This window comes from Gasterosteus aculeatus, chromosome 17, assembly GCF_964276395.1.
Source record: "Gasterosteus aculeatus chromosome 17, fGasAcu3.hap1.1, whole genome shotgun sequence".
NCBI lineage: Eukaryota > Metazoa > Chordata > Actinopteri > Perciformes > Gasterosteidae > Gasterosteus > Gasterosteus aculeatus.
The window spans coordinates 10,002,054-10,018,375 of NC_135705.1; the positions used below are offsets into that span (position 1 = coordinate 10,002,054).

Genomic DNA, 16,322 nt, shown 5'->3' on the forward strand with positions numbered 1-16,322 from the left:
GTACCGGGGGGGGGGGCGTAAATACGTTTGTAAATGATTAGCTTACTTGTATTAATAACACCACCGTCATATGAAGTGTGAACATGATAAATATATAAACAAGTACATTTGATTCGTACAGATCAACGAAAGCCGTAGCTGAGGCGAACGACGTGTGCTTTTATAGCAAATGAATCCCTTATTTTCGTTACTGTGGTTCAACCCAAGAGCAGGGCAGCGCGATCATCGAGAAAAAAAGAAAAAAAACGGGGATTTTCTTTGTTTTCATTGAATTATTTGTTCTTTCACTGATTTCTGTGCTCTATAAATGATGTAAGGGATTTATCGGAAGGAGGTCGGTGCTTGCAGACAGTTGTCAGTGCTGCTTTTAGGGATTCAAACACTGATGTTTTGTTCAAACGACATTGCAAAGTCCTGCTTCTGTAAAGTTCCTCAAACTATGGAAATTATGGAACTATAGACTATGGAAATGTATTATTTAAATGTATTAATTTAAAGGAGTTTGCGCAGAATCCAGTGAAAGCTCAGGGTGCAGGGAAATATTTCTAAACCTATAACATGTTTTATAATCCAGTTTCGGACAGAATCAGGACTACACCATTTATTGAGTCATCTAATAACTAGTTAGGATATTTCCCAACGCATCTTTGCTTGCATGGATTTGTTCAAACCCTGTAGGCAGAAAACTGCCCAAACAAGTTAATCGACACACAACAACCGGCTTATCACAGGTTAATGCAGCAGAGCATCGATAGTGTGTCCCGCCGCTACTTTCATATTTTCAATGAAATTGTATTTTTGATACTTTGAATGTAAATAGCATTCTCAAAATAGCCTAATATAGCTAGTTTAATGCATTAGGAAATGCCAAGGGTTTTAGGCTAAGCCCTGTATGTCTGTTATATGTTTATTAACTGGGCCCGTCCTCCTGTCAGTTTACAAAAGTGCCCTTCAGGTACAGCGAACAGAGTATCCCTGCAGTAGAGGGCCTCACTGGTGGACTTTGGACCAGGACCTGAGTTGGGCCGAGTCCAAGTTATTTTCCATTAAAATGTGTTTATTAGTTCAGCTCGGCCCAATTAGATCATGCGATGCGTTTTAATCACCAAGTGCTAAGCAAGGAAAATCTCCGGATACAACGGGCATAGAGGGAGAAAGCCTGAAAAAGTCAGGGTTTTTCTATTTATACTAAATGACAAATCAGACTGAAACAATCTAACATAAGTGGGGTTTTTTTATTTTGATAGATAGAATAAAGCATTCAGCACATTTCGTTAAAGATACAATAATATTTATATTTAGAAAAGGTTACCTTTAAAAAGACACTTCGAAACCTAGGACTTTATTGTTTGGTTAATCAGAGTCATCTGTGACATCATCTTCGTCCACACCTTCCTCTCTGTTGACTGTCTTACTTTCCTCAGAGTCCGTCTCCGCGGCCTGAGGAAAAGCACATAGGAAACATTTGGCAAACATGCTCAATTAAAGCTGTGAACTAGCTTGCATAAAGTAGGACGCATTACGGACAAACTACATAACACAGGTTCTTGGAACTGAGACCAGATCAGACGTGTTAACTATGTCAACCACTAATCACTAGTGTGCTACAAAGCTCCCAGTGTATCTTATCCATGTTATCCACCCTTGAAATGAAATGTTTTAGTCCACACTCCTCCCCACTCTTTAGAGTTCATACAGGTCAGTATAATCAGGAAGAACAGATTGTCAATTGTATTTGCCCGGATCTGTTGTTCTTTTCAGAGTTTCATCATTTTTGATAAGTTGGTTGAATTCATTCTTGGTCTGCTTGGAGTAAATTCTCCGTCATGTGTCCGTCAAATAGAAAACCTTTAAACCTTTCATCCAATCCTGTTCCTGCATCATATGTGAACACAGTGCCTGAAAATGACAGTTACCTCAACCTCTGACAGGTCCTGAGGCAGCGGGGAACGTGGCTCCTCATCTTCATCTTCATCCTCATCACTTCCTTCTGACCGCTGAGATAGAATCTCTTCACCCTGCAGCATAGATCATGTGTGCATTACTGTAAGCACACAAATATGTACAGATACACTTACCATCTAATGTTGTACCTTCAGGTTGCGATTCTTCAGGTTGCCAATCCAAAATGCCTCCTGACAGTTGTTGAGCATCAGCATGGCCTTCACTCTGTAGACAAACAGCTCGAGGCTCTTCTTTAAGGCCGGTACGTGATTGGTCAGGCTTGTATCCTGGAGAATCTGAGGGCCGACAGATTATGACGAGGCAACTCAGCGAGGAACACCAGAGGTCCAAACTTTTCTAAATTCACCGGACTTTTCGGACGATTTGGCCGCAGTACATGCAGAGAGATTTCTCCAAAAAAAAGCAGAGAAATAAACTAGAGAGAAAGTGTGTTAACTGTGGCTACCTTAGAATGTCCACACATGTGATGGAGCTGCCGGGTGCTGAGCTGGAAGGTTTTTAGCAGGCTCTGCACATCCTCCTTACAAAAGGAAAAGCATCACACAGAGTCACTCAAATTCCTTCGCCAAGACTTCATTATCCATACCAGACGGAAGCCCGGGGAGAGTTTATGTGGCCTTGTGAGTGAATGTGCGAGTCCGTCCACGTCTAATCTTGCATTCTGCCGAAGCAAACTCCTCAATACTTCGGGTGCCCAGTCATGGCTGCATACTCAGCCACTTCTCGCGGTGACTCATACTTTTTCAAACACCTTTTACTAGCCGGCTGCCCGCTGGCTCCTCACTCATCGCACTGGTTGTTTTTGATTTGAACAGCATTGTCGTGTTGTGCGCTTAGCCATGCTATATAGTTCATGTCTGAATAACATAGCGAAGCAAAAAAGTAAAATATGCATGAATACTTAAATCAAGGTATGTCCAAAAGTGTGGACACACCTTCTCATTCAATTCAATGAGAAGGTGTGTCCAAACTTCTGACTGGTACTGTAGCTTGGTCTGGGATGAACTACAAAATTGATTAGTAGGTAATTATTGGTCTATTATAGTAACTAACTTTTGTTTAAATCAAATAAGGAACCTGGTCAATATTTAGGTCATGTGTACTATTTTAATACCACATTTAGAAGCTGGATTAGGTGACAAGATCTAATGCGTACCATGTGCCTTTTGAAACTGTTGTCTAGTAGCGGCATCCCCAACTTCAGGAAAGACTCCAGGAAAAGGCGACCATACTACAAATAACAACATAATAGAGAGTTAATACGGAGTTAAAGTAGTTTCACCAGGATAAGAAATATGTTTCAGTACACACAGTCAACTCACCTTCAGGCACACATTGAGCACCGGCCTGGAATCAAACACCTGTGAGCAGATGAGCACATTTGTTAGAGACTAACAAATACATATGGGATAAAAGTGATGAAATTCAACCCGCCGTATAAGTTACCAAAACACAATCCAAATATCACCCAGTAAATTGCTGAATGGTGGGAATAGATGAGGTTAAATGTCATAAATCAGTTGAAAAGACATTCACAGCTATCAGAGGACGATGCTAACAGACCTTCACTAAGTTGACCAGGACATGAAAATCTCTGACAGCCAGATTCCACGTCAGCAGCTTCTCACTCTGAGCCTGAAGGAGAACGCGGGTCACATGTTCAGTTGTTCCAAAACTCAGAAGATAACATCTAGCTGGTTATGCACAACAATCCACTACATACAAAAGGTCTCTGCTCCTCTTTGGTAGATGTGTAGCAGGGTTGTGTGTCTCTTGCTACATTGAGTTCTTAGGTATTCTCAATACCAGAGAGCACGGCTTACCTCTGTGTTGTCACTGACATTGCCAGCAGGAATCTTCCTGATGGCCTTTTCCAGCTCGGCCATCAACACTTTGTAGAACACCAGGAATGTTGACCTGACGAATCATTTCCAACATGAACATTAACAGTGTGGACTCTCTTGAGTGTGATTAGTATCAATGTATTGTTATCACAGTCAGGCAGTGCTAGATAACATGAGCACACCATGCACCGGAATTGCATTCTGCTACTTTGGAACTAAGCGCAGTGGAACGATGGCGACTCACCTGTTGAGAGTGGGCCATGACGTAGAGCTCTCCTCTTTGGATGCATCAAGGAGCTCAGGGATTCCCACTCCAGCTATTTCCTCCACTGCCTTCAGCACATCATCGACATGCTCCAGGTAAATTCTGCAGAGAAGAGAAAGGACAAAGGCATCATAACCAGAACACTTAGATGCGCGTTCACACATAAGAATACCTCATAGGATAACCAAAGGTGTTGATTAGAAACCGTGCACTTTATAGCTTTTACATTATGTGATGTGTTTTCTGAAATGCGGAACGAAATACCACCTTCATTCGTTTATTGTGTGATAACAAGTACACTAAACGTTTTGTGTGCCATCTGTGAGCTGACGCTAATGTGTTTAATTAAACTGTACAGTAGGGAGGGAATTTATAAAAGAGCAATGGGCTTCTTTAAAATAGATAAATGTTTTTTTCCAGAGGTTCTATATAGATGATGCTCCTGATACAAAGCAGTCAATCTTTTTATGAATTATGAATGAATTAACAATTGATATAGTGTGAATAATTCACAAAAGCTAGACCACAATCTATACTGTAATTATTAGGATATTTTGACCTTAATTAAATACGTTTGTTGTTACTTTCTGAAAAGCAGACGCACCTCAGGAGAGTGTGAAGGGCTTCATTGAATTTGTTCCCTCGCTCCTTCTCTCCTCTGGCTGTCACCCAGTCTTGGCTGAGGAATTGCTTTGCTAGGGAAGCTTGGAGGAAAAATGAGGCATTTATCATCACAGTCCAGTTGATAGTTGATTGAATTGAGGCAACATGTCAGACTGACCCGTCTGCTCTCTGAAGGCAGCAGGGTCGCCTCCTTTCTCCGACACAGTGGACAGAAGCTGGGAGAGACACAGGGCCGCGCTGAGACTTGGCATTGTGCTGCGGAAGTTCACCAGGTACTTGAAGCTGTGTCTATACAGAGATAAAAAGTGGTTAAAGATACATTTGAACTATTTATTTTTAAAACACAGATAAAACCATTTGACTTTATTAGATCAGATCAGGACTCTGAGCAGAAAAGATACGAGAGGCCACCAAAGCAAATTGAATGTGATTAATAGATTAAAAAGGAAAAACATGGATCCTATGAAGTAGTTCATCTGAAGCTCTTAACCTCGATCACTCACTTAACAAGCTGCGGCAAGGTCAACTTGGCGCTTTCCTCTTTTAGTCGTACAGCCAGAACTCCCAGGGCCTTCTTCAGTAAGCTCCGCTGTCCTGGCTGGTTGAATCCAGACCTGACAAATACACAAAAGTCAAAGATTGATTTAACAGAAACTCTTTCAAAGGCAAACAGCTTTTCCAAAGAAAACGTTAAAGGTTTGTGGTGCTGGTCCCCCTCACCAGCTCAAAGTGGTGTTCAGGACCTGCAGAAGCAGCTGGTAGCTTGATGACATTAGATTGTACTCCTGAACATCCGTGGCAGGTCCGTCCACAACGCCGTTGTTCTCAGACAGCAGTGTCTGGGGGGGGGGGGGGGAGAAACGAGGCATAAGTTATTTTAAAAGAAATGGAAGAAAGCTTCACTCATATCTACAGCTTTCTTTGCACCTGAAAGTGGTTGTGGCAGTTCTCCAGGTGTGAGCAGAGCGCCGGCAGCAGCTGGACACAGTAGGCAGCAATATCATTGGAGCTCCTCTGTTGCAGATGGGAGAAGCCCAGGCTCTTATCGGTCCTTCCCTGCACAAGACAATATGTCATTGAGGTTGGGGTCATATAAGCATGCATATTAGTTTTATACAGTTAACAAAATATCACTCAAAGCGTCTCTGCAGAAAATATACTTTCATCAGGCCTTCATTTTATTTACCTGAAATAAAAAAACTAAGAAATGATGAAATCATAACAGATGTTTTTCATAAGTTCTCTGATCTCATCACTGTAGGCCTGTAGGTTTGTTCTGCACCTTGAAGAAAGGAGTTCTCTTGGCGGGGGCAGCTGTGAGACTGAACTCCAGTTTGCGATGCATGTCCTCCAGCAGGAACACCAGCTCAGCAGGACCCAGCAGAACCTCCTCCCGCACCTCATCCACATGAGAATAAATAGAGATGCATAACAACAACCTGTGTATTGATGTATGTGAGGATTACATTTGTGTAGTAGATTAAAACTGGATGGAAATTAATTGCACTAAAATTCAAACATCAAAAAATGGATTTGAGCTGGAAGTCTCAACACGGTCTGGACACGAAAACAATGGAAAATAGGGTCAATATTTTGTTTTTTAAACTTATTAATTCCAAAAAGAAAAAGGAAAATACAAAACCAAATCATTTTGTCAAGAAAGCCAATACCAAGCTACTCATTCCCGTTCTTACCTTGGTGTGGAGCTCAGAGTCAAGCAGTGAGCACGACAGCAGGCCACACTGCAGCACATTAAGCACCTCCATGTCCAGCTCCCTGAAATACGGCCTGTAGGACGCCAGGCTGACGCCTTGGCGGATCTCCTTCTCCGGCTGCTCCTTTAGCACAAGCAGAATACCCCTTTAAGCAAAGTTCCAATAAAAAATGTAAAAAAGAGATTCATACGTGAAGTAAAAGTTCACCTGCTGAGTTTTGTCTGCTTCAGTTGTCTCGTCAAGCTGAGAGGCGATCTCTGAGGAAATCTTGCCGGGGGCCTTCCTTTTCTTTCCTGCGCCATCTAAAACACCACATATGTGAGTTAGAGACATATGTGGGCATTTATTCCTTCATCGAGCTGATTGGGTTCCATCTATCATGGAGCAAACTATCTTTTGTTACCTTTCTTTGCCTTATTCACAGGAGCAGCAGCACTAAGTGAAACCCCAACTGTGCTTTCTCCATCAAAGTTGGCGACAGGTGGAACATAGCCAGGTGTTACTGAAACACACGTAAGAAAAAGTGCTATTTTTCAACACGCACGTGAGGAGATCTTTAGATGCTCAGCATTGATGGATCGGAAAGTCACCTGCCAAAGCCCTCTCCAGCACTGTCTGGAGGTAAGTGATGTTCTGCAAACGGGTCATCACTTTCATCTTCATCTCGGTTTCCTTCTGTTCACAGAAGGCATTGACGACCTATCGCAGGGCGGTTTTAGTAACGTCTAACCAACTTTTAAGAAATCGCATCGTAAAAATCCCACACATGCAGTTACCTCTCTGAACCAGTTGATGGTGTAAAACAGCAACGTACAGAAGAATTCTCTCTCGGCTTTTGACAGGCTCTCCATTTTCTCCATCACGTCCATGTCCGTCAGGATCAGCGGGCAGCCTTTGTTCCAGCAAACGTAAACACACACACACACACACACACACACACACACACACACACATTGTTTACTAGCCATAGAAATGAGACCAGACTGGATTTCAGGAGAATGGTGTAACTTCCACTTCCTCACCCAGAAGGCCGTCAATCTCATCCAGGTCTCCCTGGTGCAATCTGTGCTCACAGAGTCTCAGGAGGCGGAAAAACGGACACAGACTGAGAGGAGACACTCGCCTGTCCCCACAACATACAGGAAGGAAACAATATGAAACATCCTGCTGGTTACACAAATGTTTGGAACGTATTGCAAAATAAACAGACAGCGAGTGAAATACAGTCATCAGAACCAGTGAGAAGTGGGGAGAGGGAGGTGACTGACTTGTGGGCCTTTGTGCTTTGACTCTGCTGCTCTCCTTTGGCCTTAATATCATTGGCCAGTAGTGGCAGCAAGTTGATGGCAATGTTCCCCTGATCCTCCAGGTCGTACATCACCCGCGGCGTAAGAGGAAAGGAACTGGGATACACAGAGGAGGGATTAATAACAGAAGTAATAAGATTCTTAAAAGAAGTCATTTCCTTTGCTGCCAGCTGCCCATCACTTACCCCGACATTTCTGGTCCGAGATCCGCAACAAAGTCAACCTGGAACTCATCTATGACACACTTTCCGATGTTCTCCTATTGGTTGGACCATTACACAACCAAAATGCTGAAAGCTGCCTTGTGCTAGTTGTGTCTTATGTTTGGATGCATATCATAGACATTGAACATGAAGAGATAAGAGGAGTGATAAAGACAGGGACATGTTTGTTTGAGACCGACCTGCACCTGCAGGTCCAGGGTGGAGTTCAGCATCAGGTTGGCCAGTTCGTCGTAGTAAAGAGCTGCAGCCTCAGGTGAGCTTTCGATGCTGGACTTGACCAGCTCTAACAGGGCTGTCACCTGCAACGAGCAATAACGCGATTGCACAGCTTTCTAAAATAATGTGATGCCGATGGCAAACTGATAAACCCAAATGTGAACTAAGTCTTGTCAACTTATAAAACCAAATTGCATGCTAAATAGTTATAGGCCTTTCACTGATATGCTGAAGAAAGCTGACAGATATATATTTTTTTATATGATCTAACCTTATATACAATTAAACACTATATCTAGAATTGAGGAACATAACAGGTTACTGATATCTATTTGTACGTCATTATTCACTAGTTAACCATAACTGTAAGCCACAATACAGAAAGTAGTATGAATCACAGGAAGAAGCATGTGGGTACACGATAGTTATTGGCCAGTTATTCTCCTCCCCTCAGTTATCTATTTTGCAATGGCACTGTTGCTGCATCCTGACCTCAGCGCCAGCTAAGACAACTCTCATGGATTTAATCAAATACAAACAACACAGATGATTTTCCGCCGCTCTGCTGGATTATGATGGCTTCAACCTTCCTTGCTAAAAGAAGGTGTGGGGAAAGGTCTGGCTTAGCCAAGCTAGAATTAAAGGGATAGTGAAATTCAAAAACAGTAACGTTTGTGCAAAATACACATTGTTCTTTCCGATTGTTTTAATCCATAATACGTACCTGTCTGAGTGTCTCCTGCGGTAACGACACATTCTTTGACTCCTTCCCTTTCAGCCTGGGAGGTTGTGGAGGCAGAGGGTATGATTGTGACCGAATGAAGACGTGAAATACTGACTCTAAGCATGTATACTGCTTGTGAGTAACACCTCTTACCTGGCGGCCCCCATGCTTCCTACAATCCTGACAGCACCAATGATGCCGATGCGCTTGTACTTCAGCGCCGTGCTGGAGAGCTGTTTGCGGATCACAATGTGCATGTCGTCCTGAGGGGTGAAACAGAGTCGGAGAGCTCGGTCAGCAGGTGAGATGATGTCGAGAAAAAGACAAAGATGGGTTTGAACTTAAAAGACGGGAGTCGTCCTTTGAATGTTTACCTGGATGTGAGATCCCTGCTGCTGATGCCCAAAGGCCAGGCTGCTCAGGAGGTGGAAGAGTCTACGGATCTGCTGGGGTGTGAGGTTGTCCATGTAATCTAAGATTCCCTGAATCCAATAGAGTTCTCAGTTACAAAAACTGACCAAACTCAATAATAATAAACCTTTGGTTTTTATGGTTTGTTTCGCAAATAGTAAGGGCAGATATGTGGATCACCATACCTTGACAAAAACTGCATAAAGGGCCATTTCGGAGTGTTTTTCTGTCACAAGGCCGCAGAGCAGCTCGAGGGCCATGTCCACCTCCCCGCCCACACCACTGCACACGTGGGTTACCAGGGAGCCGACAACCTCCTGCACAACATGCACGGTGGAAATACAATGACTCGGCTGCAAAAATACATAAAAGAGAAGAGAAAAAAAAAAGAATCTCAAACCCACCTGTTGGCAGTACGAGTCGAACGCAGTGAATGAGTGCCGGTACATGTGTCCCCCAAAAGGCACCACACAAGGGTCAGGGGAGCGCAACAAGCTCTGAGCCAGAGCCAGGATGGAGGGGAAATACCCCCGCATGACCTAGAGAGTCACCATTGATCAATACAACCCATCGCTCAAATAACAAAGAATGACACAAAACTTCTGTCAATAAAATGCACTTTACGTCAGCAGACCGACCCACCTGAGCATAGTCCCTGAAGGTCCTCTGGAGTAGAACCTCCTGGATGAATCCACTCCTCACTTTCACCTTCAGCACCCTCTCTGCCCCCCGTCGACTCTGGTTGGCGTTGGTGGAGTGGAGGATGAACAGCACCAGCAGATCCAACACCTGACACGGCGCAGCAAATATCAGACAGACGGATTCAAATCCCCGTAAATGTGAGATGTGAAACAACAGTTCTCCTACAGGTCCTTGATTTCACATGTGTCGGATTTGAAGATGACAGTTAGTGTGAATGCGGCGTATTGTGCTCACCTTGTGGTCCTCCTCTTTGTCCACGGACTCTATCGCCTAATAAAAAACAAGTGCAGTTAGCGGCGCTAACATTGAAGAGAGCAAAAATATCAGTACGTAGAAATCAATTAAAGCAAGGGAAAATAAAATAATGGTTCATTTTCAGACCTTGAGCCAAGCCTCGGATATTGTTTTCTGGAATCGCACCGCTGACTTGATGCCGTCCAGTACCAATGTAACGCTGTCTTGGCTGCTGCCAGCTGACGGCGTGGCAGCGGACCTGCTCCAAGACCGGACTTATTAGATCAAATTCAGGAATGCAATTGTATCAAGAACCTGCTGGCCTACTTCAAAACGAGTTCCTGACCAAGCATTATATAAAAGGTTACGAGGGATTTTAAATCTGTGACGTCTTACGCTGTTGATCCTTTGCTCTTCATGAGGCTCTGAGAGGCCTGCAGCACCAGGGGGAGAACACACTGCTCCAACTCCAGCTTTTTACGAAGATTACACACCACCTACCACGAAAAACACACGGCACATTCCTGATTTAAAAATAATACATCACAATTACTATCTCTATCTTATGCAGAACGATGTCGACATGTCACTGAGCTCTGACCTCATATGCATCAGAGGCTGAGACAGAATGTAGGATGAACTTGATCACCACAGGTAGGTCCTCCAGTTGCACAGCTCCCAAGGTGACCATGACGGCTCCACGGACCTGAGAGGGCAGACAGTGACCGATCACAACCCAGTGACGTTCCCTTGGCCTGTAATATTCACAAAAAATCTATGTAATAGAATCTGTGTGCGACTATTACCTCAGTAAGTAATGAGGAACTAAGGTTCAAACTAGAGAGGGCATCCAGGATGGGCACAGTCAACTGAGTGTTCTCCTGGAGTAAAGAGCTGCAGAGAACAGGACAGCCAGTAGGATTAATGACTGAAACGACACATACGGCCCAAGAGGCGCCGACCTGTGGTGGAGATGTACTGCACATACTTGAGCTCTTTAGCGATGTCATTGTGCTGGGAGTCTTCCAGTATCTCTGGCAAACTGCTGATGATGTCACGCTGAACCTCCACTGGTGCTACTGACACCAGCTCCATGAGCTTCGCTGCCAACTGCTGCAAATAACAGGCCACAAAAAGGGCTGAAATGAAGACATGCCCTTCTAGACTGATACTGATTACTGGTGTGAAGAAGAAACGCATGATTGCAGGTCTGCTGGATAAAAGCACGGGTATTAACATTTTAATGGCTGTGACCGCCTCTCATATGCAACCTATCATCAAATAAATGACTACCTTGCTGTCCACAACTCGGTCCAGCCATTTAAACTGGTTGATAATTGTGTGAGGAATGTTGAGTCCTCCATCTCCAGCACTGTGAGGGACAGAACAAGGTCACATTTAGCTAAATAACACAGCGGCAAAACCGAGACTGTGAAATGGTTCAAATGCTCTAAGAAACAAAATACGGACCCGTCAAACATAAATTCAGGGAGCTTCTCGAGCAAAGTGTTGATGATCACGGTCTGCATGAAAATGAAAAGTAGATTATGTGCACATGCGCAATTCACATTTACTGTAAATGCCTGACAGGGAGAAAAATTTCAACTTTAGTTTTTTCTGCGTGAGATCCTTCGTGAAGGGGTGATTCTTGGTAAAAATAATCTGACCTGCAGCATCTCAATCCCCAACAGCATGCGTAGCAAACTTTCCTGAAAAGAGCTGACGTTACTGCAACACAGAACAAAACACGTCAGTAGGTCAAACACCACATGTGTGTCTGCCCGAGTGGCCTCCATTACCACATGAGACTCACCCGGAGTCTCCATCAGACAATTGTGGGACACATGGAAGAAGGCAGTTCCTAAACCGCTCAGGGTCCTCAATATGAGACTCCAGCCCAGCAGTGAATTCCTGCACAATCTGAGCAAAGAAGTGTCCGTGAAACACAACAGCCTCACGTTGAATACCGCGACCTTGTGTAGAGATGGTGCAACGTTGTTGTTGTTTTTTACTTACCCCTGGGAACCTGGGACTCTTCTGAAGTTGTTTCAGCAACCTTTTTTGGAAAACGATTTGATCGACAGCTGGAGGGAAAAGATAAGAACAAGAAGTGGTCAAACTCATCCCATTTGGTGGCTCTGTGTGTTTTTGACGTTGGAATGAGTGTGTTTTACCGATCTCATTGGATGTTCCAGCTTGTTTCAAGGTGACACCTGCCTCCCGAAGAAAGACACCAAATACACTTTCATTGGTTTCCTCTGGAGCTGGCTCCTTTGGCTTGGGAGCAGTGGTGCGACTCTTCTTTGCCTCTATGGAGAGAGCAAAATAAACCTTGTATGTAAAGGGAGTAGGATGCATTGTAAATAAGGAAAGGCAAGAGTGAATTTAGATATCTTTACTGCCTTCACTGGGGAACACATAGGTCGGTCTTACACTGTTGAGATGTTATACAACACTTACTACTGGTCGATGTGGCTCCATCTCCTTTACCCGCAGAATTGCGCCGCTTTTTACGCATCATCTAATGAAACATGAAGGACAACAGGTTTTCAACAGCTAACGTCAACGTTACACCAGGCTAGCATCAACAGTTAACAACAAGCTACGGTGTCGTTATAAGAAGTGAGCGTCACTTGGGGAGACGTGACAGTTGACGTTACATAGCAACCATTATGATGTGGCTACGCTAATAGCTAATGCAGTAAAACACAACTAACGCTAGTTAAGTTATGTTGCGTGCCGCGAGACGTACGTTTGGTAGAAATAGGATAACCCAGGCGAAGATTATACACGTACAGCCAAAGACACACACGTTACAAAACAAACTTCCGCGCCAAATGCGTTGTGTGCGTCACAAACCAGTTAGGGATCATCTAACCTCCATGACCATTTTCATGGAGTTTGCGAAAAGAGGGCAACGGCTATGAAGATATTATACTGTCTAAAAAAACGACTATTTATTGCGAAAGTAACTTTAGTTACTTTATAACTTAGTCTGTTGACTGAAGTATATGTTGTGCTTTGAAAAAGTGGTCCGTTGTTCAATGCTACTAGGGCCACAACATATTGTGTACGGTCTCTAATGTTTGAGCAGTAGGCTGCATGTTTTACATAGTCCTGTTGTCCGTTGATGGGCGGAGTGAGAAATCTGTCGAGATAATGACCCGTGACTACTTTTATCGGGATGCGCCGTCTAAAGAAACATGCGAAACCCCAAAGCGCGGTACCTGCGCAACGCTGTCAACGAGTGTGCTGTATATCATGCGCCTTCACTTATATTGTCTAAAAAAGTGACTATATATTGCGAACATAACGTTACCTTCTTTATAACTTAGTCTGTTGACTGGAGTATATGTTGTGCTTTTAAAAGTGGTCCGTTGTTCAATACTACTAAGGGCACAACATATTGTGTACGGTCTCTAATGTTTGAGCATTAGGCTGCATGTTTTAGATAGTCCTGTTGTCCGTTGATGGGCGGGTGAGAAATCTGTCGAGATAATGACCCGTGACTACTTAAAGGATTTAAGTGACCCGTGACTACTTAACGTATTTGGGGTATTTCTCACATCCAATGAGATCGGATGCGCCGTCTGAAGAAACACGCAAAACTCCAAAGCGCGGTACCTGCGCAACGTTATCAAAGAGTGTGCTCTACATCAAGAGCTTTCACTGCAAACTGCCTCCTTCATCGCTTGACTTGAGTTTCCTACAGCGCAGTCAATTCCTCATTCTATTGTTTTTTCATCTTGAATTTCTATATTCAATAACAATATATTTTGTATATTCCTTGTTTTTGTATGTACTGTGTTTTGTAATAGAGAACACATGTTAATTACATGTATGCATAAGCACACATGGGGAATAAAGCTGATTCAGACGTGACAATGTGTGGGGGGAAGTTCGTGACCCGACCTTTAGGCTGATGGTGGGGAACCATCTTGCGAGCTAAACACAAGATCTTTGACTCTATTTGAAGGCTTGCTCAAGAAAGTATAGTGGCACCGAAATAAAGCGATCATTGTGACTCAACAAAAGGAGCAGCTATCAAGCATGGCGAGAATGGCTGCGAAGTTTTACGACCTATCGGCCAAACTATTGACGGGAGAAACCTTTAATTTCTCCTCACTGCAGGGCAAAGTTGTCCTCATCGAGAATGTGGCGTCCCTCTGAGGTACGACCTCCAGGGATTACACCCAGATGAACGAGCTCCACGAGCGGTACGCCGGCAAGGGGCTCGTGATCCTGGGCGTGCCCTGCAACCAGTTCGGCCATCAGGTGAGGAAGTGAAGGTTTTATTCACTTTTGCGTGCTATAGGCCTATTTCCTCGGAAACAAACGTACCTGCGTTTAATATGTTGAAAAAATGATACAAACGCGTGTTTGTTGTCAACTTTTATTTATATTTATTGGCTATTTACTCAGATGGAGTTGTAATCCTGGTTTAGACTTTCGGCTTTATATGTCCAAATTCGTTTGCTAGTCCCATTAGATCTGCTAAAGATTGTAATTAAAGTTGTTATATTTATAATTGAACCTCTAAATTTGAGGACACATTTCGCTAATGAGGAATTTAGTTCCTTTGAGATTAAATTTCAGCATTAAATATTTAGGAAACAGGACAATTTATTATGCATATAGAATAATCAATATGTAATTTATTAACTAAGTATTAACAAACCCTAGTAAGTCATTAACAGGCAGTTACGGAAATTATAAGAAGTGACGACAGTTTAGAGGGGAAGGGTTCTCTCTGTCCAAGAACAATGGCAGATTAAGAGAACCAGATAAGACAACCAAAAATGAATGAATGACTGATTGAGATAAGAGCTGATCTGGAAATGATCCATGGTTTATTAGCCATTCAATTTGACTTATTTTATACCATTGAGTAAGTGAGTAACTGATTAAGTGGAATTTAAATTGGGTTTGACTGCTATGACAGTTTTCCATTCAACTTGAACCACAAACCTTTTGTTTGCAGTTCCCTCATAAAACTAATTAATACCTGTCCATGGAGACGTAATGCCATGTTAATACTTTCTCAAGGACACTTCTCAGTGTCCCCTGGAACTTCCTGCTTCCCGAACTGTAACATGACCACACCGTTTCTGACTAACCCATTCAGGAGAACTGCAAGAACGAGGAAATTCTCCTGTCCCTGAAGTACGTCCGTCCTGGAAATGGCTTTGAGCCGAAGTTTCAGCTCTTGGAGAAAGTGGATGTGAACGGGAAAGATGCCCACCCCCTGTTTGTGTTCCTGAAGGGGAAGCTGCCGTACCCCAGCGACGAGCCCGGCGCCCTGATGAACGACCCCAAACTCATCCTCTGGAGCCCGGTGTGCAGGAACGACGTGTCCTGGAACTTTGAGAAGTTCCTCATCGGGTCGGATGGAGTTCCATTCAAGCGCTACAGCCGGAGGTTCCTCACCAGCGACATCGAGGGGGACATCAAGAAGCTCCTCAGCCAGGCGACCTAGAGGGCCCCACCCTCCCGAATGTTGTGCCCCCGCTTGCACCGGCTGGTCGGCGCATCAACGCCCCCCTCTGGGGATCGTTGGGTTCCCACCGAAGCTTCTGCGGCGGGCGTACAACCCTTTTACCAGACCGCCAGTGCTCTGCTAGACACGACGGCCGTGTTCTGTTCGTTTACAGCATGACGACATCCTCCGAAACCACGTCCGTTGTGAGGGGGCTGTCTGATGAAGCGTAAACGCCTGAATGTTTATCGGCTGCATTGTGTCTATGCAAAGCACAGCGGTCTTTTGTGTAAAGAGGACCAATAAATGTTTTTCAAAACCTTTCCCAACTGCCTCTTAGTGAAATCATGGTATAAAAATATATATACTTTTTTTTTTTAAGATAGATCTTTAGGTCAAACTCTATAAAAAGGACCGATTTAGTGTGAATTATAAAACTTGATGTGGTGATAGATTGTGTAACCTATTACAAGTTATGGCAGGTAAAGTGACCAATCGAGCGCCTGGTTTTGCAGTAACAGTGCCATTGCCACCTCTGCTGTTACCATGCCAACAGCAGAGAGATTTTTATTTAATCACATGCCAAGAAAAAAAGCTTTCGCAAATTATTTCACA

General features: G+C 43.7%; 2 protein-coding genes across 9 annotated transcripts; one reads left to right on the plus strand and one right to left on the minus strand.

Moving 5' to 3' along the window:
• Positions 1-1,216: 1,216 nt before the first annotated feature.
• On the minus strand, positions 1,217-13,870 carry fancd2 (FA complementation group D2). 8 transcript variants are annotated; one of them, XM_078092075.1, is made up of 44 exons: positions 13,551-13,870; positions 12,692-12,752; positions 12,406-12,540; positions 12,248-12,315; positions 12,045-12,151; positions 11,899-11,959; positions 11,702-11,754; positions 11,525-11,603; positions 11,220-11,341; positions 11,038-11,125; positions 10,833-10,937; positions 10,628-10,728; positions 10,379-10,490; positions 10,232-10,267; positions 9,938-10,084; positions 9,700-9,834; positions 9,481-9,612; positions 9,259-9,366; positions 9,038-9,147; positions 8,885-8,939; positions 8,124-8,243; positions 7,906-7,979; positions 7,682-7,816; positions 7,436-7,536; positions 7,190-7,305; positions 7,004-7,112; positions 6,817-6,915; positions 6,621-6,715; positions 6,393-6,536; positions 5,981-6,097; positions 5,626-5,754; positions 5,419-5,537; positions 5,202-5,312; positions 4,856-4,986; positions 4,679-4,778; positions 4,054-4,176; positions 3,789-3,882; positions 3,529-3,600; positions 3,288-3,326; positions 3,122-3,196; positions 2,411-2,485; positions 2,094-2,240; positions 1,917-2,018; positions 1,217-1,440 (listed from the first exon to the last, which is right to left on the minus strand). In XM_078092075.1, the coding sequence occupies exons 2-44, from the start codon at positions 12,750-12,752 to the stop codon at positions 1,354-1,356; spliced, it is 4,329 nt and encodes a 1,442-aa protein (XP_077948201.1). In that variant the 5' UTR covers positions 13,551-13,870; the 3' UTR covers positions 1,217-1,353. The 8 variants fall into 8 exon arrangements, with proteins under 8 accessions (XP_077948201.1, XP_040059316.2, XP_077948203.1 ...); XM_040203382.2 differs by having other exon boundaries at positions 11,220-11,344; XM_078092077.1 differs by lacking the exon at positions 13,551-13,870 and adding an exon at positions 13,091-13,323 and having other exon boundaries at positions 6,393-6,530; positions 11,220-11,344.
• gpx1b (glutathione peroxidase 1b) lies at positions 13,865-16,031 on the plus strand. Its single transcript, XM_040203399.2, has 2 exons — positions 13,865-14,506; positions 15,357-16,031. The coding sequence occupies exons 1-2, from the start codon at positions 14,282-14,284 to the stop codon at positions 15,705-15,707; spliced, it is 576 nt and encodes a 191-aa protein (XP_040059333.1). The 5' UTR covers positions 13,865-14,281; the 3' UTR covers positions 15,708-16,031.
• Positions 16,032-16,322: the final 291 nt, after the last annotated feature.